Raw genomic sequence first — 26,809 nt, 5'->3', positions numbered from 1 at the left:
TGCAGCTTGACTGATTCAAATTGTCTCTGATCAGTATGATGAAGTTTAGAGTCGTGCTTGTTTGTTTCTTTCAAGTAACCTGCAGTTTATACCATTGCCACTAAAAATTCTCTGTTTTTGTTGGATGGAAGCTGTCGATTGATGATCGAAAGTGTTTGCTTACAGTTCTAAATTCATGCTTCATTAGTAAACTGTTGATTAGGAGAGCAACACTGAGGCAGTTATTTGTACAACCACCACCACTACAAAATAAACAAAAACTTAATTTAAACTTAATTAAAAAGTTTAATTTCAAGTGAGTCTGATATTTTTGTGGATCTAGACATCCAAATCAACCAAAAGTAGGAGGAGAGGAGGACATTTATTTTAATGCTAGCTGTGGTGGAGCAGAGATTTCAAAACCCAACGGCGTGAACCCCTTATTATTTAGCAAGATCTTACCTAACAATGCAAACCCAAGACATTCTCAGGCTTAAGAGCTAATTTTCCTGATGTTTAAAGCAACTAAATCGATGAAACTTAATTGGACGACAAATGGCTGTGATATGAGCAGGAGTGGCATATCATCCTTCACTTCCCATCTGGGGATTCTTAGCATCTGCGTCATCCATTACCGTCATGGAATAAAACATTTGTTGAGTATTGTACCTTACTGTACATGCAGAAGCCTTGCACATGTTAACTTACTTGCTTACAGGTTTGGTAATCTTTTCATATTGTGCTTCGATAGTGTCATCAAGGTTGACAGGTTTCACTGATTTAAGACGGGCCCAACGTAAATCTGTCTTTATAACGCAATATGAAGCAGCAGCAGTCTAAATATTAATAACCATATCTGTCAGCAGAACTATTGTGGATGACTTACACCTCTGGCTTATCCTCGGGCTATCAGTAAGCTCCCTCTTAAAATAAATAAATAAATAAATAAATAAATTCCTTGTCACTTAGTCATACTTCTGCACTTACAGGAACGCACACTTGGATTCTTGTCATACTTGTTGTCATACCTGTGATGACAACAAGTCAACAAAGACTACGAATAGTGATTATTATCCTCTCCTCCACTGTTTTTCATGTTCAAAGTCTGGACAACATTGGCGTGAACATCATGACGTCAGTGTGAACGTCGACGCCGATGGGCTTTCTTGACACAGTGTCACGCGAAAATTTCGCTTGAATTTAATATTTTCAACTCAGGCGACTGTTGCTTGACACGATTTTACATCATTTGCGATGCCCTGAGCGTCTTATCATTGACTTTGTATGTAATCTAGTCGCACAAATAATTCAAGTCGCGTTTGGTCTGAACACAGCATAAGATTGTGCACAGAGTATGTTTCATTATTCTAATGTCAGACCCTGCCGGCATACAGCAAACACTGGCATTTTGACATTGCCTTTTGTGGCTTGACCTTTTATGAGGAGTTTTGACAGAAAAGCTGGTCCCTCCCCTGGGTGGCCAATGGATACTGTAAAATGTGCTTTGGGGATCTAATTTTCCCTTTAAAATCTGTCCCCCAGTTTGTCAATACGTTTTTTCTGGCTTTCCCTCTTACAGTTATGCTAGTGTAATTGTTTACTGCTATTTCTCTTGTATCTGCTCCCCTTGTGACTCCCAAGGTCTTTCACCTGTTGTTGACTCCATTAACACATAAGAGTTGTGGAAACAGCATTAATACCTATACAGTGATTACAACCTTACAGCAGGTCTCCACCACCTTTTGATCTAAAGCAAAAATCCTATTTTAAACTGACATTTTCCATGCTTTTATATATAAGTGTTATGACTTATGCACTGGTAATAATATCTACTCTTAAATATCCTGAATACTCATAGTCTGAGAACTAATAACCTCAGATCACCTAAAAGAAGCTGACTTTTTCAATGTACATGACATTTAAAAAAATCTAATTACTACTACAGAAACACAGCTATAAACACTACTATGACACAAAGGAAGCACCACACTAATGCCTTGGCATTCCCAGCTAGATATTTTACACCACGTTGGCCTGAAATGGAACAATGTCCAGGTGTGTGTGGACTTGTTTATAGATAATTGGGATTCTGCTTTTCATTTAGTTCATATTTTGCCCACATGGATTTCCCATGTGTTTGCCAGAGGGATGAGAAGGGGATGCTGACAGCTGCATGGAGGGAGCAGGTTTAGTGTGGATGAGTCATGTCTAACCTTTGACTGACAGACAAATACCCCTGTCTACCTGCCTGTCCATCTGCCTTTTCATCCTTTTCTTCCACTTTGCCAGCACACTTGTAATAAACACTTTCAGCTGTAGCCTGTAGCCCGCATTTGTCAGTCACAGACATGCACAAATGCATCATTCTTATATAGCATGCAGAGTTGGCAACACTGATCTTTGAGTCACTTCAGCAGCTGCCATGAGTGAAGAATAATTAGCAATTTTTCTGACATCATAATCCATAGGCTGACATCTGCCATCATATATTTTTTTGTGCACTCAAGTTTGAACATGCATAAAACCTTAAACACACAGATGGGTAGCAAATTAAAGGGAACCCAACATAAAGTGTACATTTAATAAGGTGTTGGGCAACCGCGTGCAGCCAGCTTCTATGTACCTTGGCCAGGACTCCAGATTGATGCTGCCAATCACTCAGGGCAACTTTGTACTGGATTGCAGTGATCCTTCCCTCTAAGAGGACAAGTGGACCCATACCATGCCAGCAGAAATGGGTGTATTCTTTTAATTGTTAAAGAACAGTACAACAAAGTGTGCTGTCGATTGACCCTGCTAGAACATTGGTGTGACAACAGATAATCATCTGTAATTTGATCATTCATCTTCACCATCTTGTTATCTGAGTGCCAATATTCTAGTGCCAAGCTGTTGTTTGGAACCCGAATGCAGAGAGAGCTCTGGGAATGTGCCCACAGCCATTGTCCACTAGGACTGCTGGTCCTGCTTTATCATGTTTGAAACATCCCATATGATGCTGCCGCCGTAAAAGCTTTCCGAAAATCAGATTGCTCTGGATGCCTTTGTTTGCCTTTAAAAGTAATTGGATCCTAGTTTATTCTCCTTGCATGCTCCACTGCTTCTGAGTACCTCAGTTCAAGAATGTCTAAGTGCCATCTTGTGCTTTTAAGATGATTAGAATTCAGGTCCAAATGGTGTTTAGCTTAACGTTGTTAGTGATGGTAATCTACAGGGTCAGTTTTAGTTTTCAAGATTCCTCTGGCTAATATTTATTTGAAATCTATTGGGAAATCAATTAAATCAACTGTCATACCAAAACGCAGGAACAAGCTTTTGTGCTTATTTATACAAGCAAACTCTTTTTCTCTTTTCTTGCACACCAGTACCCAAACACAGACGAAGAGCACACAGTTTTGTTTCTCCCAGTCCTGAGTCATGCTGTTGTTTAGTATCTTCTGGCTAGTGCCCCAGACTGGTCTCTGGGTCCCTGTGGATATTTGACAAGAAGCCAACAAGAGTGTCATTCCCCTATCCTTTATCCTCTTGTTTCTCTGTTCCTCCATCCCCTCATTTCTGTCAAGGCAGTCCTTAGACACACTTACTGCCTCGATCCAAACAAGGGCAGATGCTTGGGGACACTTGTCGCTTGCCCGATACAAGTGTTGAAAAATCATCACGTCCCAACATGCAGTGCTTCATTTTTGGGACATGCAGCTCAGGATTTTTTAATTTACATTACATACTATTTAGCCCCCATGGGGGCATTTACACATCCAGTCTTAAGCCTCCTGAACTGCTCACAGACTCTAGGGGTCGCTCAGATAATATCAAACGTGTTTGATATTTGTAATTTAAAATCCGGATGATTTGCTGATGGTGCTGCCAAACAACGGTAAACATTCTAGTTCTTGCAAAGCAGATCGGATGAATGGTTCTGGAGATATGCAAATAACAGACATGCGGAAAGACAGAGATTCCTTGCTATATAGTTTCTTTCAAAAGACTCTTCACCTTCTTTTCCTTTTTCTCAGTTTGTCCCTTGGGTTGTGTTTTGAGACCGCTTTTATGTGTACAACTGACTCAACCGTGGCTACAGCCATGGTCTTCAATATCCTGTGTAACTATCTCTCTGGGGACTCTAATCTGGTGGCGTGCAGATGCACACGGAAATGTGTCCAACCACAGTGTGGGTTAAATTAGACGTGGTCTTTGAGTTGGATATGCGCAATAGACGGACAGTGATATGGGCTCCCTCCCTCAGAGCACACATGCTGCAGTCTCTACCATACGTAAACTACTGATAAAAGCAATTTCAAGATGAGCCATAAGCAATGACAGATTTCATCATTTGAATAGCTGGCCCAGTTGTTTTTAATGGATACGAGCACTGTAGCTACATTTTGGAGATAAGATGGTTAATTTCTCTAAATTATGAAAGTATTTCTCTGCAAGTATAACTCTCTCCTCTCCTCTCCTCTCCTCTCCTCTCCTCTCCTCTCCTCTCCTCTCCTCTCCTCTCCTCTCCTCTCCTCTCCTCTCCTCTCCTCTCCTCTCCTCTCCTCTCCTCTCCAGGTACAAGTTGATTCGCCGACGAGTCATCTGGCTAATAGGACAGTGGATCTCTGTCAAGTTCAAATCTGATCTTCGACCTTTGCTCTACGAAGTCATCCTGAGCCTCATGCAGGATCCCGACTTGGTGGTAAGACAGCGAAAAACACAAAGATTGCTTATTATAACTGGAGTGCCAGCTTTCCCAGAAAACATTGAATTTCTAATGACTGAGTTGGGACGCTAGTGAAAGTGCACAGTCAGCTACACAAACACAGTTCTCAGCTTAACAGCATGGAACCACGGCTATTATGCAGCCAACTTTCTCCACACAAAGCCAAACGTAGTTAGTCAGGGTTTGTGGGAAGGTCTGCCATCTGATTTTTCAAAATACTGTGTGTATGTTTTACAGAAGTCATCTTTTAGAATAGCTTTGATTAAAAAGCCAGATCTTTTATTTACTGATTGACACTTTTATTCAGCCATGACCTTAATAAACCCCTGTGTGATCCTGTTTGTGGGAAAGTAGGGGTTATTAAGCCATAGTCAACCTCAATTCCAAATTACATTTCGCCGTCCTTGGTTTTCTCGCCTCGTGAGCCATGCACTTGATTGATGTGTTTTCTTTCAACAGAATTTATTTAAGGAACGTGAAAAATCCAATGCATTATTTACAATGCAATACAACATAATCTAACCATTAGATTGAACCCTAGTGAGTCAGTGGGTTCAGTCTCTCTGCGTATAATTGCTTTTCTTATTTCATAATCCATCTTTGTGCGCAGGAACTTTTAGATGTTTGTTTATTTGCAGGCCTCTTAACGGCAATGCATACGTAATGTGATTATGATATAATTAGGATTATAATATAATTAAGATAATAATACTTGTAGAGCCCACGCAAACACCATGCTCTAATATTAATGTGATGGAAGGAAGAATACAGTAAATTCAGAAGCACACATTATACACGATGTGAAATAGTATAGATGGGCTTGTAACTTCCTAATCTTCAAATACGCACTGCAATAGGACCTAATGCCACCTGTTGCTATGGATGCCAGTTAAATGAGGAAGATCATATCTCTCGCATTTAATTATTTGGGTTTATAATAAAATGATTAACAGGCAGCTCAAAATGTGTCTGTTGCGCATTATGCTTTTACCCGGTTGTCTCCCTTTGCATTCCACATTCAGTAGCTCAGTCTTAAAATTATTTTATTTTTATATCTGTAATTCTTAGGCACATTTTTGCAATTATGTTCGCCATTGGGCTTTTCCCTCCACCTTTATTTAATCCCCTACTATCCAAATGGATAAAGTGATTATTTAAAGATATACATTTTTCATTGGTTTCATGTAACCATGTGTGCTACCAAGCCAACCAACCATATTCATAGATATTTTAATAAAATCAAATAAAGAAGAAATTATGAAATAATTATTAATGTGATAATACTGGTAAACCACATACATAAAGTTAAGGAAGGAGATAAAAATTCTAAAACAAGTATTTCCTTTAATGTTATACTTTTAATCTAGTCTTGTGTATTGGAGCTCAAGTTTTATGAGGGGAATAATGGCTCTTACAGTTTCAGTTGTCTTTCTTCAATCAAGCTTGTTTTTACATCAACGAGCAGATCACCAATCATAGGTTCCTGATCAATATTGCCTGAGCCAATTAGAGCCTCCTTGGCCAAATTAATTATTGATCATAAACTTTTAATGTCCTAATGGAGAAAACTGCCCCTATCAATCAGTCCAAATGGTTATCGATATTTCTATTGCTATTCTGTGGTCCTTGTTGTTCAGATGGATAAGAAACACAGTCTATCTCTGACATTTCAGTTTCTGTACTTAATAGAAATGAGTAATTGACAAGGGTGAATTATTGATTTGTTCCTATGATTATGTGTCAGCTCAGCCACTTAGGCTTGTTGTATTGTCTTATTTTAAATGGGAGAGGGGTATCTTCATAAATGTAGTCTCATTAGAAAACTGTAGAGTGAGTAGAATTGTAGTTTTATCAAAATTGTAATTTAACTGCATGTGGGCTAAATTGGTTACAGTTAATGGGGCTCTGTATGACAGAGTTTATAACAAAGTTATTTTAACTAAAACTGCCGTTCTAATTTGTCTTAATTTGTAAGGATATCCGTTTTTTGTGTAAGAGAGAGCACCTTTTCGTTACACTATGGCAGCTGGATTGATTTTGATGAACTGTTTTTCATTTTCTGCTGTATTATCCACTTTTGTAACTGCCCTAACCCCATGTCTTGTACATTTCTTTCAAAGATCAGTCTTTTAAATACATTTCACTTAAACATCAGTGATTTTAGCAAAATATCCTATCCCTAATCTAAAACATGGTCTTGAAGGTAATAAACTGTGAAGATCATAGTAGAGCTTGGCACCTTAATAACAAAGGCGCAGTCATCTTGCCTCATTAGATTAGATTTAGGTGTTTTGTGTGACTGCCCTAAGCAACAAATAGGCTTGTAGGGAGTTATGATCTTGGTAATATAACTGATGGACAAGCCTGTGCCTTAAATGTGCTTAATGAAATCTTATAAATAACCCATAAGTGGCTGAAATAAGTGTTTTATGCTCTTTCTTCCTGAGGAGCCTGACTGCAGCATTTTGTGTTAATTAAAGTCTGTTGAGGGTTTTGCTGGGCAGATAATGAATGGCAGGTACAATCCAGACTCATTTTACATGAATTTTTGTTATCAAATATCTCAATATATCTATATTTGTTGTGCCTTTGAGAAATGCACATGACAACAATAAATACAGATTTTTATGGTAATTGTTCACCCTATGGAAGCTTTGCATGTGAGACAAAGATGTGTGTACACACATCGACAGTTCTTTGGCATCTATAAATGACACTCATGATCTGAATCCACATTACCTCCAATACCTTCTCCTCTACAGCTGCATTCTTCTCTGATGATTACTCACAGACTCTGAGTGAGTGCTAAAAATAATCTCGGTGGCAAGTTTAACTCCTTCTGTCTTTTGGCCCTTTGCATTCCCAGTGGGAGGTAATAATATTTTCTCAAATATGCTGTTAAGCCAGCTTTAACGACATCAAGCTGTGATGTTTTAGTCAACAGTTTGTCCCATTTCCTCTCACTTTTCCTCGACTGCTGGAAGCCTTTATACCTTTTTAAATATGGATTTGTGCCTCATGATTATAATCCCACTGAATCATGTTTTTGGTGACTGTACAGTACATGCATTATTATGACTGATATCATTTTTTAGCTATAAATTATTACTGGAATTAAAAGATCACAGCCTGAGACAAAGTTTGATCACATTTGCTTGTGCCAAGCATAAATAATTGTCATTGTTGTGACTCCTACAATCTATGAAAAATGATTAATTTTGTATTTAGCTTAAATTTAACACACAGGTAAATCCCAACTAATTATTTCTTTGTTTTCCAAAAAGCTTATTATAAGATGGCTCTCTGTTTCCAGTGATTCTGGCGATAAGCTAGCTGTAGCTATAATTTGTGCAAATTATTGTTGATTATCTGCTTCTTATTCTAATTCTTAGATAATGCTTGTTTATTGCCTTTGTGGTTGGTGTCTATGAGGCCATAATAAAACTTTGACCCACTCTTGGGTTGTTATAGCTGATGCCATCTGTATTAAATTTATCTAAGGTAATAACCACTGGATCACCGGTTGAATTATTTTCCTGAAGGAAGAGCGTGTGCATCTATATTGCTGGACATAGTTGCATACATCAGTTTGTAATCCACTGGCATATCAATTTATCGGGATCTGATTTTGCTTTTTAACAGAGTTGTTGCCAAATGGAAGCTTTTCTTTTCTGTTTTCATTCAGTGAGATGGTCCAATGTAATTTTCACTGATTAAACTTTTAATCACCTATAAAAATTAGTTTGAACCTGCTGTTTTTCAGTATTCCTCAAAGACAGTGTGAGACTGAATAATAATGGGAAGCAAATGTATTTGACTGAATCTTTGTCAGGCCGTGTGTGCGTGCTATGAGACCCATCTGAGTATTTCATCAAGCAGTCTATTATCTTCTACGTTTTGCTGTGGAATTGAAATGCAGTTTCTCTCATTAGTGTCTGAATTGCCAACAAGGCCAGTGCTGATGGCAACTGATGGGCCTCGTTCATCAACATACTGCTTTTGTTGCTGGTTAATGTATGCAGCATTACTAAAACATTATTCTGTATTTTATGATCTTGGAGACACAGGGGGAACATTTGCACATCTCTAAATCCAACCGTGTCTCAATTTGAACTTAAAGCAATTTCACATATTGAATGTACATTTTACAGTAATCTTGCTCCACTTCATGTTTGGGCAGAGTGTTTGAAATTCTTATGAATGTAGGAAGATTAAGACAATTTGTCAGTTTGGATCTATTTGATAGATTCATAGAGGTGGTAAAATATTGTTTTTTCTTTCTGAATGAATTGGCAATTTTCTGCCATGCTGTTTTCCTTAGAGAGAAGATAAAGTTGATTGAGAGGATGTTACCAAACCCATAGCCTGTTAATTTTTTAGATGTAAGAGTCTTACACAGATTGAAACATCATTCTATATGGATTATGTTAGTAAATGTAATCCTTGTGAATGTGTCAAATCTGCTTTTAATGACTCTATTTCATGCTGTATTCAATTGAAAAGTGGCTGTATTTTTTCTTCTGGTCTCCAGAACTAATAATTGAGTCACTACAAGCAAAATCAATTCTGTTGTTACACGTGTTGAATATTGATTGTTACTCTCCTTCACCAAAACCATATTAATCATGGTTATTACAGTATTATTGGATCGGATGGCAGCCTTAGAGTCTGTTTAGCTCTCAGTCCTTGATAAACACACACTTTTTATAATTTGTCATAAAAAGTATGAATGTCTTCATGCAGTTTAAAGCTGAAATCACTTTGCTGTTATCATCCTGTGCACCAGTGAAAGGTCTGCGCCAAATATGCAATAGGAGGTTTTTGAAAGCTTGCTGCGTATTTAAGTCAGTCACATGATAGTGAAGTTTGATGCTACTGATCTTATGCTTTGGATTGAAACACAAAAATATAAGCACAGTGCTAAGTAACTAACTTTCAGATAGCTGACTTACCTTTTGAAGTGAATTGATTGGCATCAAAAGTCCAAAAAGTGATACTCCATCCACTTCAATGGAGACAACTTGTGTGTTCTAAGAGACTCATCTACAAATATGAGTGTATTAATGATTTATAAACTGAAAATAAAATATTTAACAAACCCATTTTCTTTCTACAAATGTATGCCATCCTCCAAAACAACATAAATAAAAGCTTGGGTTTACCATATTATAAAGATGTGAAAATGAGCACAAGAGTAAATAATAGAGTCCACGTGAGAAAGGGATGTGGGTCATAGCACCTAAAGAAATAATGTAGCTATGTCAGGAAATAAAGAAATAGTCAAATACACGGAAGCTATTTGGATTAAAATTACATGACACAGCTTGCTTTCATAGACTAGATGGTGTTGGTAACATTTGTCTGCCACAAAACTCACCTTCACTTATCAGCCTATATAGAGACTCATGCTTTTTGTACTTTAAATGTGTTGTGAAACTATTGAGAGCAAAGGCCAGCTGTAATTGAGTTCTCAGTCCCTCACCTTTCTCTTCAGTCATTTACCTTCTTTAATCTCCTCCATCTGATCACTTTCTCCCTCGCGGGCTTTTCCACCTCCATCACTCTGACACTGCAAGATTACACTGCTAGAGTCTATAAGAGTTGAGAGGCTGCTTCGGTTTATGCCAATAGACAGCCTGTATCTAGCGAGCTTGCTGCAGGTGCACACTCCTACAGAGTGTTACAAAGCTTGTTGTCGTGTCTCTCTGAGGCTGCAATTAAAGCAAAATGTAATGGTAGTTTTTTGTGTTTGGTTGTAACGCTGCATGTGCAGCTGTGGCAATCTTATGTTCTTGTTCATCTTTTCACATATTCAATCTTTTATTTTAGCTATTCACAAACTAAATATTTATCCTCTCTGTGGCTTTGATTAGCTAACAATCCAGATGCATTGATAGAGAGGTTAAAGTGATGCCTTATTTCTAAACTTCTTTTCAAGATAAACTGTATTTTCATCTTTTTTTTTTCTTATAGGTGCGGATCGAGACAGCTACAACCCTGAAGCTCAATATCCTTCCCCTACTTTGATTTCATATTGGGCATCATTTTTGAAACAAATAAATTGCTTATGCTATCTGTATTAAACCTCACTGTATCTATCAGTAATACCAAGTCATAGTAATACCTATTCATACTTATCCTAAACAGTTTGATTTCATCCTTAACTCATGACCACCTGTTGATGACTTCGAGTTCCGGACAGAGCAGTTCCTCCCAGTAAGTCAATATGCCACCAATTCTGAAATATGCTTTGGTTTCAGTGATGAAAATAATAAAAATTTCACAATAATCCCTGATTTTAAGCATTTCATTTCTCCTTTTCTAACTCTTAAATTCTCCTCCCTCTGTTTAGTACCTCGAGTCTATATTCGGGCTGCTCTTTCAGTTGTTGCAGCAGGTGACGGAATGCGACACCAAAATGCAGGTTCTCCATGTCATCTCCTGCGTCATCGAGAGAGTAAACATCCAGGTAAGATTTGAGCTATCAAGCTAAAAGAGTTGGACACACATTGCCTTTCCTACAATATGTAAAGTAAAGTTGAATCAAACTCAATGCACAAATTGTAGCTCGTGCGTCAGACTCTTTGGGGAACATGTTAAAAAGTTGTTAAAAAAACATAACACAGACATAAAACATCTGTCACCCTGTACAAGCCCCAGACCAACAATGTAAAACAACCATCTGCCCTCAAAGCTAGAAGATAGGCGTTAATGATTTTTCACTTTGATCCTGAGACACTGGCGCTGGCAAAAGCGGCAGTGAGTCCGATCCTTGACTCTTTGTAAATCTCAAGGCCTAAGGCAGCCCTTGTTCTGATGTCTGCTCTCATTTACCATGATGATACACTCTCCCCTCTGCCACTACAGTGCTTTTGTGACCATATGGATTTTATTTTTTTCTGAGCATCCAATAAAGTCCTTCTAATCCACTTAACTGTCAACCCTCAAAAAATTGACCTTCCTCAAGACCCCCTCAGGCTTTTTCAGATCCGTTTTAAGCACTTTTCCCTTAAACGATCCCTTGACTTAAATCTGTCACAGAAATAGCTTTCATCCTTGTGAACTGTCAGTCTGGTTAAATCTTCCTCAGTCACTGGCCCTGGCTCAACTTCTACAGTCAGTGGAAGTCCCATTAATATTCTAACACTTCTCAACAGGGATTTCAAACCCACAAAGAGTGGCAGCAGCTGAGAAAGCTAGTCAATGAAATCACGAGTGCAACTTGAGTTGAAATGTACATAATGAAAGATGTGATGAGATTTAAGGCCTTTTTCTGCTATCAGTCCCACAAATGTCATCCTAGGCTGGTTTGTGGTTTGCTTTTCCCACTTTTTATCATCATCCTCAAGGCTGTATGTCGTGTTTCTCTTTTGACTGTTCCCTCCGCTCCTAGCCAGCTACTTTTTATAAAGGTGTAAGCGAGCAAAAAATCCCAATGTGGCGTCTGCAGCCTGGCCACGTAGTCGCTTTAGGGAATCTGAAGGGTGAGCGCAAGTCAGCACAAGAAAATGGCAGAAAACTTTTCGAGGTCTGTTATTCAGTGGATGTCTTAGAGTTGGCTGGCTGCACAGCAACCGCACCAAAAACCACATTTTCCAATTTCACACAGGATTGAGACTGATGGCATCCATTTGGTGTTTGACCACCCAAGTTTTACACCAATATAACATGATTTAAAAGAAAAATAAAGACATTTAGATAATATGTAACATAGGCTAGAGAGAGCAGCCCCATTTTGCTATAATTTTTGTACTTGCTGTATCTTGGAGCACGGGTTCAAATAAAGTAATTTCGAGTAAGATCAACTGTAGACTTTGGTGTCAGATTTTACCTCTGAAAATACGAATATTCACTGTGTTTTGATCAAACCAGAAGAGATGCGTCACCTGCTAACTTTGTTTACAATGGGTTAAACGTAAGATGTTAACTCGGCCACCTGTCAGCCATTCAACAAGCCATATTCAGTGTACATATTAGCCCATTGTGTGATCCAGATGACACATCAACAGTATTAGGACAGGCTTATGTGCAAAGCTGGGATGTTTTCCAAATCCATATAGCTCAATCTGGACATCATGATTTGACTTTACACATGAGTTCAGCTCTGATTGTTGCTGCCTCCATCAGACTTCTGCCATCAGTGTTCTGATTTTCGCTGAAGAAAATCTATTCTGATTTTGTCAACCACCTGTCTAACATTTTCCTTCCACAGTAATTCCCCTGAAGCATGTTTTGAACCAGCTGATTTTGGTTGATAGAGGCAAAGTGGGATAAGGAAATTGGCTCTGAAGTTTGCTGCTGGAAAAAAACCCAAAGATTTTACGGGTGTTTTTCAAGGCACCCTTTGAAGGCAAAATAAACAGATTCTTGAGTTGTCTTTAAGTTTGTTGGGATATCCAATGAACATACATCATTGCTGAGACGGGATCAATTTAAAGAAAACCCTTTTCCTTGTCACCATTCCCAAAAGGGACTTGTATTTTCTGCATCCCCCACAGTAGTCACTTAAAATACGTTTTTTAATTATAGTAAATCTGTGGAAGATGTAGGCTGAATATCAGAGTATTATGTGCTTTGCTTATTTGTCAATTATTTTTTCTTCTGCTTCAGATCCGGCCATACGTAGGCTGTCTGGTTCAGTACCTGCCTCTCCTCTGGAAGCAATCCGAAGAACACAACATGCTTCGATGTGCCATACTCACCACGCTCATCCACCTGGTCCAGGTCAGATGCATCACCAACCTTCCACTGTTTGTGCTTCATGTTAAAGAAGGCACATACATACTCAGTTTTAATCAGGGTTGGGCAGTAGATTGATATTGTATCATTAATGTGATACGAGAGTGTGTGAGTGTGAGGTGTGCGATTCACACCTGAACCACCTGTTGGCTAAGATTAAATAATGGAAAGAATTAAATATCATTGTGTCACAAATATACGCATACATAAATAAAGATGTCATTCAGCATGTGGCTGTAAAACACTAAAAGTGTTGATAATTTTGTAAATGTATTGTTTATTTCCCTTCTAATCAAATTTGAAACAAGGCCCAGTGTTAGGCTTTAATTGATTAGACTACAAAACACTGCTGTCAGCTTACTTCCCCAATCACTACTTCACAGAACATATTTGGCTCTCTTCCCCTGGATTTGCAGTGGGCCAGCTCTCCTCTCTTTCTCAGGATCACAAGAAAAGAACCCATTAACAAAACTATTGGACTAAAAACAAGCAAAACATTAACACAGCTAAGCTATTGCAAAGAATGATACTCCTTTCATGTGAAGTTTATTACGTTTATTGCCGGGCTCTTTAGTTTGACAGGTGGTGCTTTTCAGTGGATCTGGCAGCAAGTGTGTGTTTGTTTGCTCGGCCACATGTTGCTGAGGCTGAGTTCCAGAATGTCTGCTATGAAGACCTGGGTCAGATCTGTGTTTGTGTTTTTCTTTTGTTTTTTTTATCTCGCCCTCACCTGCCAAAACTTATGATTTCACCGGATAAATCAACCCGGAGAGAGGTTCTGTCAATCTTTCCTGGTCATTCTCATTTGAAATTAACTTGCTCACATAATTACACCCGGATTAAACCACAGTTTAAAATGTACATCAACAGCTTTTTAGCAGTGGAAGTTGCTGTCTTGTTTGTGTAGCAAGTTGTATGATATTTTATTTTCACTCATTTGCGTGAATATCAATCATGATTATCACTAACTGAAGTTAAGAAGAAAATAGCCTGAGAAAAAGCTCCATTCCCCCACAGCACTGAAGCAGCCTGTAGAAAGATTTGGACCCCTATGTGGCTGCCACTGCATTACCTCACAGTGGGAGATGAAACGCTTGGTGATAGAGACACACTCCCTTTGAGAAAGTAACACAAGTTCACATCTGGCGAACAGTGGGAGGCACTGAAGGCGTATAGCTGAAAGGGCTTGGATTAGCAAACCGTGTAACCACATACTAATTTAGACTTTAATATATACAATATAATGCTGACATTAAAGGAACAAAAAAAGTGTGGCTGGAGCTCTAGAGTTACTTATCTTGAGATTAATTAGAAAACAACAGTATAGAGTTTTTCCTAAGTAGCCGAATGAAACTGGACTGCTCAAAAATTTGAAGCACTGTTTGCCATAAAACTTTTGGGGTAAATATGGCATTACATTGTTAATGTTAACTGTTGTTACATTAACCTGCACTACAAATGACCTCTTTGTTAATTCATATTAGAAGAGTATGCTCTACTTCTACGCAAGCTTTGTAGGCCAGAGCATCTCTGCAGCACTACAAAATTTCATTACAACACTGCTTTGTGACACATTTTGCTTTACCCAATGCAGTTCTTAAGATCTGGATATCGCATGTGGTCATATTGTGATTTCGATTAATTGTGCAGCCCTAGTATAGACACATACAGAGCATGTTCATACAGTGCATGTCCATGTGTAACAAATCGGTTTGTGCTTTACCCCTCCCAAAAGAAAATTCCATCATGCCCCACATGTCACCTGATAAAAATCTGTATGACCATTAAATTGACATTTAGTTGGATCCTGCACTTATACCCAAGATTTCTCTCAACCCATGCTGTTCAAAAAGAGCCATAAAATGAACATAAAAAAATCCCTGAACAACTATCGCACCTTGAGGCATGCATTTTTACAGTCACACATAAGTCCTTTGAGTACCAAAAACCACTATTCATGACATCTTGCTGTTATTGAAAGCTGCCCTGCAGCGTGCTCACCCTGATATATGCGTTCCATCTATTATAAGTGTATTAGTGGAGTATGGGGACAGCGTGTTCTGACAAAGGTATGAGTTGCTGGGAATGGGTGAGTCAGAGAAGTGGTATACTAAACTTTTCTACAAGTCTGTGATCTCCGCTCTACTCAGATATTCTGCAAGGAACACCCATTAAGCTAAAGAACATAAAGTACAGCCCTTAAAGTCCCCTGTCTGCATTCTTTGTCAGGTTTTGCTAATTTGCCATTTACTTTCTGTATCTTCTGTGTTCTCGCAGGGCCTCGGGGCAGAGAGTAAGAATCTGTACCCTTTCCTTCTTCCTGTCATCCAGCTGAGCACTGATGTTTCACAGCCTCCACATGTGTATTTGCTGGAGGATGGACTGGAGCTTTGGTATGGACACACACGTTACACGTGCATACACGTACATTACACTTTTATAAGTTATAGAGAAAACCCCCTGAGGCAAACATTTATGAAGCGCTTGGTGATCTCATTTCCTTCCTTGAACTTCAGCTCACACTCATGCAAACATCTACTCATCCATACTATGACTATAGCAGTGTTTATCTTTCTTGTTTCCCCTCTTCTCTGTTGCTAAATTCACTCATGAATCCTTTTGTAACATTAGTCATCAGTTTTATTTACTGACTCAACGTCTAAAAAGAACCTCATGGAAACAGTTTCCAGATAAATAGTGGTAAATGGGCCCACCATGACATCTTGTATTATTTGCTTCTTCACCAACAACCGCTAGGTGGGCGATAATGCTGCTGCTGATTATTTATGTCGCTCACAATCTTGTCTTTATTTTGTTTTTTTGGACACACTACAATTTCAAGCCATCTCAAGAATCTGCTGTAAAAAAGTATGCTCACATTTGCAAATTCATTACATTCTCAAACGCTTTGGTTTAGTCATAGAGAATATGCCAGGTTACCTTTTGTTCCTCTCCCATTATCTCTTTGCTTTTCAACTCCCGCCTTAATCTTTTTATTTCTGGCTGTGGAGAGCTGCAATGTTCAGGATCCTGTGTTTGCTTGTAGTGCAAAGCCACAGTCCTATCCTGCCTGATAAACAGCTGTGCCCTAAATATTTTTGTTTGCTTTGTTTACAATGTCAGTGTCATTGTCTTTTGTTTGTTATCTTTTATCAGCTGGGGTTTCCTCCCTCTATGTCCCCTCAGTTTCTGTCTATCTTGCTTTTTTGTTTGTGGAGCACGTAACCAGTCATTCATTCAGTCTCATCTTCTTAAGTATTTCTAGGCGATATCCACCAATTTTTGGGGTTTTGATTACTAAATTCTTCCTTTAAGCAGGGCTGAACAGTTAATCAAAATATTGTCGAAATCACATACTGGCCGGTACGACATCACAGATGTTACCATTATTTGATAAAGCTATAATGTGTCAACAACGTACCGATACAAAATAGTTGTGATGCTACTGAGAAATCATATTCTCCAAAGGTAATGTACAGACCCCAGCAAAAAACTAATCAGCAGTTGTATATTTTTCTTTAAGATACAATGTGTAGGAATTCTGCCTTAAAAATGTCAACAACAACTAGACCTTTGTTATAGATTTTGATGAGTTGTGCAGTTACATTATCCCAAATGTTGGAGGTGACCAATGTTGGAGGTTGCTGCTGCAGTCAGAGTGATGAACAGGATTGAAGATAAATTCACATTTGAATCCCAAAAGATAAAGAGTAATCCCCGAGCTCTCCTCCCGTCAGTAAATGGCTCTAGATCAGAGCAGAATCCAATGTGACTTGGGGTGTTTATTCTCCAGAGGGTCAGGCCGTGCACTCGACTCTCTAGCCAAGTCTGAGAAGCCAGACAGTAGCGACATATTGTACGTTTAATGCAAATGAAATGCAAAAAATACCATTCCCACTAAAATCATGATGCATATTGTAATTGCAAAAAAAATCTTATTGTGATTATGTGGACAGACATTGCGTAGCATTCAGCTCTACTATATAATTTTTAAATGTAACGTCTCAGAAAGGCGTTCCAGTTTATAGACCCACTTAAAGTATTTTAAAGTATTTCAGTATATCTTGCTGAATATGTTACTTTGACAAGCCACTGCCATATGAGTAGAGGTGGGGAGAGAAAGGCCTACCCATGTCATCATATTTTAATGTTCAGATTTATGCAGTGTGTCTCGTTATCAGATTTTTCTTCGCTTTCGTCTGCCTCCTCCTTTTTCTTTTTTCTTTTACACCCACTTCACCATTTTTGTGATGCCCATGTTCTCTTCTCCCTGTCTCTATAATTTGTCCTGCTACTCCTCCCATTCTCTTTACCACCTTTAATCTATGTATTCTGTACTCCCACCTCACAACTTCCCCCATTTTGTGTTTTAATCTCTCTTCATCTTTTGTTTTACTTTTCTTTCTTCCTGTTCTCATGCAGGTTGGTGACTTTGGAGAACAGCCCAGCCATCACCCCAGAGCTGTTGCGAATTTTCCAGAACATGTCGGCTTTGATGGGTGAGCATACACAAGATTTCATTGTGTGCTTGTCTCTCTGGAATTTTGTGTGTCCATGTTTGTACTTCTGTGTGTGTTTTCCCTCTTGTGTAATATCATGGTGTTTTGGCTTATCATATAAATTGAATTAGTGATAGGACAGGAGGGTTTCAGGAATAATGCTTCTTTGATGCATTTTGCATAGTTTGGTTAGAATGAGGTCAAATGGATGGCCTCCGGTGTAACAGGGATATGAGTTTGAATGTGTGTGCAGTTCAGAAGAGAGACACAGAAAACATTTCACATCAAAAACAGTCTGTGAGATGGGAAAAAAGCTGCACAATCTGAAAGAACAAACCAGCATCATATGATCAAATACTTTCAAATCACAGAGAAACTGAGAGAATGAGGATAGAAAGTTGATGCAATCCATGGACACCGACTTAATTTTCATAGTTTTATCACTTCAGGCTCTTGTAGCTTGTAAAGATCACAGTTGTGGCTTTGCAGTCGCCTCAAGGCATCATGGCCACTACGCCACGTCTGCAGGCAGCTGTGAGTGGTGGCAGATTGAATGGAACTGGCTGGATGATTTATCACCGGCCTGGAGCATTAGGGACACCTGTGTGTGTATGTGAGTGTGTGTGGGTTTTTTGTGTGCGTGTGTGGCGCCTTCAGTGTGATGATGAACAGTATTGATTTGGAGCCTCTGCACCTAATGAGTGAGTCAGACTAATATGAACACTTGTGTAACCTGATTGCCGTACTGGAGCATTTGATCACATGTAGTGCAGTTTGGGAATCCATGAGACTCAGAGGAGCAAAGGACTCAGGCAGACGGTCACGGATGGCTGAAATAAAGGAGGAAGGATTTGAGGTGGATCAAGGAAAGGGGGAAAGATGGCGAAACATAACAAGAAGGTGGTGGATGAAAGGGAATGAGTTTAGTAAGTGATGGCAGGAAAATTAATGAGAAGTGGCATGAAAAGAAATGTTATATGTCAGAGGTTTGCTCCGAGGAGCTTGGACATGGAAAGATCAGTGAAGTCTTCTTACTGTTATCTATTGTTGAACAGAAAAGGTAAATCAGTACAACCAGTCATGTTGAATTTCAGAGCAGTCACAAACATCACATAGAGATGACAAAACACAACTACTACAGCTACAAAACCCTTGCACAAAGGCATATAAAAGCCCAGTGTTGGCAAAAAAATAGCTTTTTGATTAAATTTAAGGTATGTGTAGTATTCCTCTGCTTCTATAAGCAAGGTGAAAGATGGTCAGATAAAAGTGAAACAAAAGTTGACTAATAGCATTATGTATCCAGTCATAGTCTGACAGCAGGACTGGGAGAACCTCTGTCCTCATTTACTCAACATGATTGATGAAGATCTGTCAAGTAATTAGTGCAGCGTGATCAGCTGGTGTACCTCGCTGGTTTAATAATAGATCAAAGGAAGAAATTTAAAATTGGAAAGATTGTGAGATTAAGGAACAGAGAAAAATGTACAGTTGGATGGAGGGAATAAAAGATGGACAAACACATAGACGGTTAGAATGATTTGGGGTTAGAGGGTGACAAAACACAGAATCCAGGATGGAAGGCTGTATAGAAAAGATGAGTTCAGCTGAAGATTTATCTCAGATGTCTGATATGCTATACAGATACCAGCTGAAATTAGAGCTGCATGTATTTAAAGTAATTTTGCAAGCAAAAATGCCACATTTAATGGTTCTGGCTCCTCAAATGGGAGAGTTGGCTGCTTTTCTATGCACCTGTGCTGGGGATAACCCCTACCTGGAGACATAATCTTTTCCAGTTGTCCGTCTGTTCATCTGATTCTTGTGAACACGATATCTCGGAAACGCAGTGAGGGAAATTCTTCAAATTTGTCACCATTATCCACCTGGACTCAATGATGAACTGATTAGATTTTGGTGTCAGCGCTCAAGGTCACTGTGACCTCATGGCATCCCAGTCTCAGCAACACCATGTCTTAGAAATGCTTTGAGGGAATTTCTTCAAATCTGGTACAACATAATGATCAATTTGCTTTGTTTGAGTTGTTGATTGCTGTCTGGACAAAACAAGACATTTGCTGATGTCACCTGTGGCTTCAAAGTTTTCTGAGGTTTTACAGACCAAACAATTTATTTTAAGAAAATAACATGTAGATTAATTCATAATGAAATCAATCATAACTTGAAGCCCTAGCCCAAATTCACAATATTTTTGTGAGTTCTGTTTTTTTGTACTTGTACCTGTATTTTCTCTCAGTGATCCAGTAAAGCCTAACATGGTACAACTAACTGAATAACATTTCCCTCTCATCAGACCTGGCAACAGAGACATAATATTGCTCTCCCTCTGCCCACGTCCATATTGGTCTACATAGCATCATAGAAATAGCCTCACTTTGTGACCGTATTTTGTTTACTGTTATTATCACCTTATGTGTTTACTATAGAGACATGTCGCATTTCTCTCTTTTCTCAGTATTTGATTCAGTGGAGGTGAGTGTTGCTATTCTTCGGCTGTGACAGACACATTAAAGCAAAGAAAAGGAAAAAGCTTTCACACCTCTCCAGGTCCAAGCTAACAGTATTCCATTAGTAAAGCAAAAAAAAAAAAAAAAACAGGAAATAATAGGCAAATGCATGGTGGGGATATGTTGTCCCTTTCCTTAGTGTTTTGCTTTTTTGTGCAAGTCTGTTTGGGCATTTAGAAAAATGTTAACTCCATTTACTCACTTTCACTGCAGCATCGTCCAGTGTTTGAACATGTTGAGCATGTTCTGTTGCTGAACTTACATCATACTCACTCTAATACTGTTTGCCAGTGTCATGTCAACCTTACAAACTTGTCATCTTCTCATATTTAAATGATATCATGTGTCTAAAATCATTTTAAGCTCCTTAATGTCTTTTTAATCTGAGGTGGTAGTCAGCACATCATTAACTATGTCATTGATACAAGTTATATCAGAATCGAGGGAACATTTTCACAACAGGCCCCATTTAGTAGCTTTCAATCATATTACATGATCTTCCTTATCAACAATTGTCATGAAATTGTAGATGATAAAAGTGTAATTTTTCCTTTCATTTTTATCCTTTCTACTATGACTTCTCGACCTTCCCCACTTAAAAGACGAGTTTCAAAGTTTATTCTTTGTCTTCCGAAAAGCAGATGAAAAGATGATTTAAACACAGGATCCATAGCTGTTTTGGAGCTTTAGATCATATCAAGAATGACCTTTGAACCTCAGTGAATCAGAGCTCACCTTTTATCCACCTCTGTCATATCTCCACATTTGTTTTTCTGTCATTAATAGCTTCTTTATCCTCCTCTTGTTATCCCTCATTTTAACATAATTCTGTCATCTATTGACATCAATAGATGTTTTCACCTTTAGCATTGCATCCACTTGTCAGCGCTTGGTACTCTCTCCCTCTCTTTCTTGTTTTTGTGAAAAACACCTTTTCCTTTAGGCTACAATTGCACTTTTTTAGCACATTGCAAACATAGAATATAATTAGGTTGTCAGTGCAAGCGTTTGAGGGAAAATCCAAAGCTGCTGTGATGAAAGATGATAGCTCAGAGGTATAGTTGCAGGTCAGAACAAATTAGCCCACACTTTTAACAACATTTGTCCTTTGAACATGAAAATAAGTAGAGGAACGGTTCGCATACAGCACTCATGCATTCATTTGCATAAATTGATGAAACATTTCAGAGTAAATTAACTTGGCTTTTGTCTTTCCTCAAACTTTGGTCAGTCATCATCTTTGGCTGGTTTTCACCAGAACATCCGGTGGTTCATTTATTTAGTCCGCGGAGAGCAGTAGAGGGATGTGGGCCATTGAGAGAGTCTGGCTCAGTATGGTGTCGCAGCTTGCCAGGTGTATGGCCTGGCCTGCCTGATAAAGAGCCCCGCTCCATCACTGCTAAACTGGAGCAGCAAATTCCCTAATTAGAATGTCAAGAGCCTCGCCTTGGCTAAATTGTTAGACTAGCTCTACACTCTGTATCACTGCCACCACGCTCTGAACTAGGACACAATTCAGCTGCGTGCGGTGTACTGACTAGTGATGATGACGAGGAAGCAGGGAAGTTTCTCTCTGTGTTGCCATTACACTGATTAGTGTGTGAAAGTGATAGAGCTAAAGCATCCATTAATTTCTATGCCATTTTGTGTTACTTTGCTGTTTTTCTCAACATAATGTGTATGATGGTTTCTGAACTGCTAGTGGGGCTCAATCAGCGCAAAGAGCAGCAACATCAAATCAATGCCTCATTCCGACTACACAACTTTTAAAGTCGGCAGATCACTGTGGTGTAAAAAAAAATAGATTAATAGGGGTGAGAGGATAGATTAAGATCCAATAAGGATTATTTTTCCACTGAAAAGGTAAAACCGTCTACTCATATTGTGGTTAGGGTTAGATACAACAACATGTGGTACAAATACTGAAAAGCTTGTGTGTATTTTGATAGAAACTAGAAAATAGCCTATTGTTTTACCCACTCCATCAAAATAGATGCATGATAAGACTGGGTTTAGAGAGCTACTGCCGATGACAGCAGAGGAGAGAAGGAGAAAGGAGAAGAGTGTCTGCTCTCATTGGCTGTAGCCCTTTCCTGGTTCCCAGACCTGTCGAGAATTTAACCGGATATTTAGTCTGCTTGAAATCCAGTGGGTGTTGAGGACACGTCACAAGCTGTTAGCTCGCTCCTTTATCGCTTCTTTGAACAGTTCACACATATGGATCATTATTCAATGCCTCTGATCTGGGGCCATTTGGCGGCGATCTCCAAAAACCATCAGCGAGTGGGACATCAGGGCTAGAATCTTGTAGTGTTGGCTTGCAATGGGAAGATGTAAGAAAACATGGGCGTGTTCTTACTGAACTTTGCTAAAGGATCATGTTTAGATGGTAACTCCAGCGTCCAAAAGATCTCTTAAGAGTGATCATTTTAACCCAAAACATGATCTTTTCCTTTACCCTAACCAACCAGCCTAACTAGATCCTAACCACAGCCTTGTCACACTAAAAAACATGATTAGTTTCTACAATGTGCACAATAAAGAAACCAATCCCACAAGAATAATGCAAGTCTATGGTTTCTGTCCAGCATTGACCATGAATATTACCCTAAAACATGGGAGCTAAGAAATGAAGGTCTGTCGCCTTCAATAGCCTTTAGTCTTCATTATTATCTGCTGATTATTTTTTGATTAATAGTATTGTCCATAAAATCCACCAAAAATTGTGCCCTTAACAACTTCCAGACATCTACAATGATGCCACAATAGCTTGTTTTGTCTGAACAGCAGTTCCAATTTCAAAGATAACCAGTTTACAATGATAAACCCTGGAACGAGTAAAAGTTTGAGATTTTTGCTTGACCTGAATGACAAATCGAGTGTTTAAACAATTGGTTATTAATTTTCGACCCTCATTTCTGTTCTAATTGTCTGACTTTCTCCATTTTAAGATAGATAAATGAGAAAAGACAGTTTTTACATGACCTTGCTTTAAAGTAATAACAGAACAAAACTGGACAATACAGTGCTTTGTTTCATGAACATCCCATCAGTAAGCAATTACTGGTGAAACCAGACATGTCAGACCATCCCACAAAGAACAGTGATACTGTATTGAGAGAGCTTTTACCCTCAGCGTTAGCCTGTGAACGCTTTCTGAAGAAACCACTTACATTCTTCAGAATGTGGTCTCGCAGTGGACTGCCCTGCTAATGTGCCCCATGGATCAATCTGGACATCCCCATCAGAGGGCAACTGTTTTATTACAAGCTCATTAACTGGAAGTAAGGCCTGATTATGGCTATCACTGATGTTTGACACATTTGGCCATATTAAAGGCAGGGTTGGATAAAACTGAATAACACATCCTGAGATTATATAATATTTATAGCACTTGATTTATGGTGATACTGTGCACTTTTGCTTTGTGGTCTAAATCTTAAGAAATATTTGATCTGTTCAATCTTGAGCTGATATTGTATCAACTCAAGTGAGATTTAAGATTTTTCCTACGGTGCTGTGAGGTTTCTGCTGTCTTTTCATCGCTGTAATCTTATACAGGTCTCCCACTAAAGTTGATTGCCACTTCATTGAATCCCTTGCTGAGCTTGTCTCGCTTCTATTAAGCATGATCACTTATCCACGACTTTCCAAAGCCTTGGTCACATGAGCACCAAAGGGACTTCTCATCTTGCACAGTAGCCATGGCTCTTGTTGGCTGTGTTGTTTTTTATGTTTTACAGTGAGTCCTTTGTGTACAGTAAAACTGGCAAAGTAAGCTGGCTCCTTCGAGCTGCAGGGATACTTTGTTACTCTTAAAGAAGTCTTTAAGGAGTTTTCGATTTAATAAGGTGGCTATGCAGCTATCATCAGCACTCCGCAATAAAACATGGTTTGACTTCACTCCAGAGGTTGTCCTCTGAATAACAATAAAAATGGGAATAGTCAGTTTGCCATTTTGTTAAATGCATTTTATGGCTGTAAAACCTCCAACCTTAGAGCTTTACTGAGCTCAAGCTGTTTGTAGCTGGCTGGTGTGAATGTTCTCAACAAGCACTGGCTGTCCTTGTAGCGCCAGTGCAGATTTTGGCACAACTTTCTTTTTTGGTGTCTGCTAACTTTCCTCTCCTAACATTGTCAACCCCGTCACATACTGTGAAGCAAAAATTGGGCTGGGAGATGGCCGACATTTTAGCAGTGTCCCCAACAACCATTAGAGGCACATCAGAGGCCGTTATCGCAGTCGGATGCGAGGCTCGCTTTCCTGTTAATGTTGATAACCGAAGCGGATTGTGCAGCATATGCCCAGGGCTATGAAGGATGTACTGACTAAAGCTTAATCAGGGCTTTAGCAGCTGTTTTTGTGACTATTTGATTATAGCAAATGGTGTGTGTGTATGTGTGTGTTAGTGTGGGTGTGTGTGTGGGGTGGGGTGGGGGGGTTCTTTGGCAAAACACTCTATTCTGTTTTACACTAATATTCACAAGAGTTTTCTAACATTTTAGAGAATATTAATACTTTTCAGTGTAAGTCACCCCTATCCAAATCCAACTAAAGATTTAAAAATGACCACATTACACTAAACACCCCTTTACCCGTGTCAACAAGAATTAGCGTAATTTAGTTCATAATAAAAGAAGTATTGCAGTGTATTGCAGTACATTGCACAAACTTTTTTTTTTTTACATCTTTGGACGCTGGGTGTGTATTTCGGGATGTGCATGATTTTGCTCAATTTAATTGGTGATAATGAGAAGGGAATTTAAAAATCAAGTTAAATTTGACAACGTTAGGATCTGAAAATGTTATTATTGGTAATAATACAGTTTGTTTAAAAAAGTTTAATTGTGAAAAGGAAAAAACAATCACAGCACAGAGCCTAGTAGCTGATACATTGAAATAACAATGGTCATTTATCAGGCTTTCACATTGCAGCTGAAAAGAATCAGAAATGCTGAAGTTGGGTCGAGTCACAGTAAATCCACCCGCCTATTGTCTGTGTCGTATTCGTGTCACATTGAAAAAGTGTGGGGATACTGTATGGGAATGGGAGTTAATTTACTTCCAATTTCCATACGCAGTCTTATTTTGTCAGGGTGTTTGTATTCATCATACATGGACACTTGGGGAGCCTCGGGTTCATTTGCAATAGCGAGGGGAAGAGATGATGAAAGTCTTATCAAGTCCTGGCCTCTGAGCTGGCTGACCTCAAGCCCAGAATGAGATTTCAATTCATTTTTTCCTTTTTATACGAATACTTGGACCTCTCCCTCCCCGTGTTGCTATTATAGGAAACTCTCCTTCTGAGGATATTACTACAGTATGTGCACAGCTTATCAGCAAGGCAAGTAATGACAGTGGTTGTGCTTGTAGTGTTATTGAAGGCCAGAGATTGGAAAGCTGTCATACACATGTATTTGCCTCCCTCTTGCCTTTGGAATAAAAGCAAGTATAGCAAGTGTAACTTTACTGTGAGATAGAAGATGAAGTTGTTTTGAGTGTAATCATGTTGCCTCACTCAGATGTGATAAAAAGTATGATAATATTTCCACAGAGCAGTGTGCAGTATGCTCACAGATCCATGTTTGCTTCCTGTAGTCCTTCCTACTTGATTAACAGTTGTCAGTGTGTGCTTTTTGAGATGCCACTTGAAAACAGCAAGATGTTTGTGGTCTGCAGCCCTCTTACTCACTTGAAGATGCCTACTGTATCATTTGTACAAAGAAACAAAATAAAGGTGAATGCATGTAATAGAATGTACAATAAATCCTGAAAACATATAGGCGTGGAATCAAGTTAGATAATGCACAAAAGACTCTGAAAACTAGGACAACACTAACCTGTAGCACTCATTTTGCCAACTGAAATAGACCAACCGAAAAACAAAAACAACTTCAAGTCTGAGGTGTTCTCCTGGGGCTCTTCATCCCAAGGTCGCACTTTCAGGTTCTTACAGTTTCTAATGTGTTTGGGATTTTGGCTTGTAGCTCACATAAACATTCCCTTCCAAGTTTGTGTCACTCTGGGCTTGTGAAATCCTACTGGTGGAATCTCAGCTCAAAGCAATGATATTCAATGCTGATAAGCTGTCGCTTGAGGCTTACTGTGAGAGCTGTTTAGGTGTATGCCACCAGCTGGAGGCCAGGAGTGGTTGAAGGCCTCGTCTTCGTGCAGTCTCTGTCTTTGTTTCACTTACACAGTCTGGATCAGGGCAGATTCTCATCACATGAATAAGATTTTTAGATTACTCATACTCTATCTACCATCTGCTTTAAGCTATGAGAGCTGTGTCAGAGTGTAAGCCACATGTCCAGATTATAGTAATTGTATGTAAATAATGTTAATTTACCGGCAAATT

At 38.9% G+C, this 26,809-nt stretch overlaps 1 protein-coding gene across 1 annotated transcript in view; it reads left to right on the top strand.

Moving 5' to 3' along the window:
* ipo11 (importin 11) overlaps nucleotides 1–26,809 on the top strand; it is a 117,217-nt gene that overhangs the window by 45,740 nt on the left and 44,668 nt on the right. The window contains exons 16-22 of the mRNA XM_073466068.1: nucleotides 4,534–4,660; nucleotides 10,658–10,691; nucleotides 10,860–10,900; nucleotides 11,037–11,153; nucleotides 13,295–13,408; nucleotides 15,701–15,816; nucleotides 17,846–17,922. Coding sequence (XP_073322169.1) covers nucleotides 4,534–4,660; nucleotides 10,658–10,691; nucleotides 10,860–10,900; nucleotides 11,037–11,153; nucleotides 13,295–13,408; nucleotides 15,701–15,816; nucleotides 17,846–17,922 — 626 coding nt within the window. The remainder of the gene's footprint in view (nucleotides 1–4,533; nucleotides 4,661–10,657; nucleotides 10,692–10,859; nucleotides 10,901–11,036; nucleotides 11,154–13,294; nucleotides 13,409–15,700; nucleotides 15,817–17,845; nucleotides 17,923–26,809) is intronic.

The sequence above is a fragment of the Pagrus major genome, chromosome 5 (assembly GCF_040436345.1).
Source record: "Pagrus major chromosome 5, Pma_NU_1.0".
NCBI lineage: Eukaryota > Metazoa > Chordata > Actinopteri > Spariformes > Sparidae > Pagrus > Pagrus major.
This window is presented reverse-complemented; position numbering and strand designations above follow the sequence as displayed.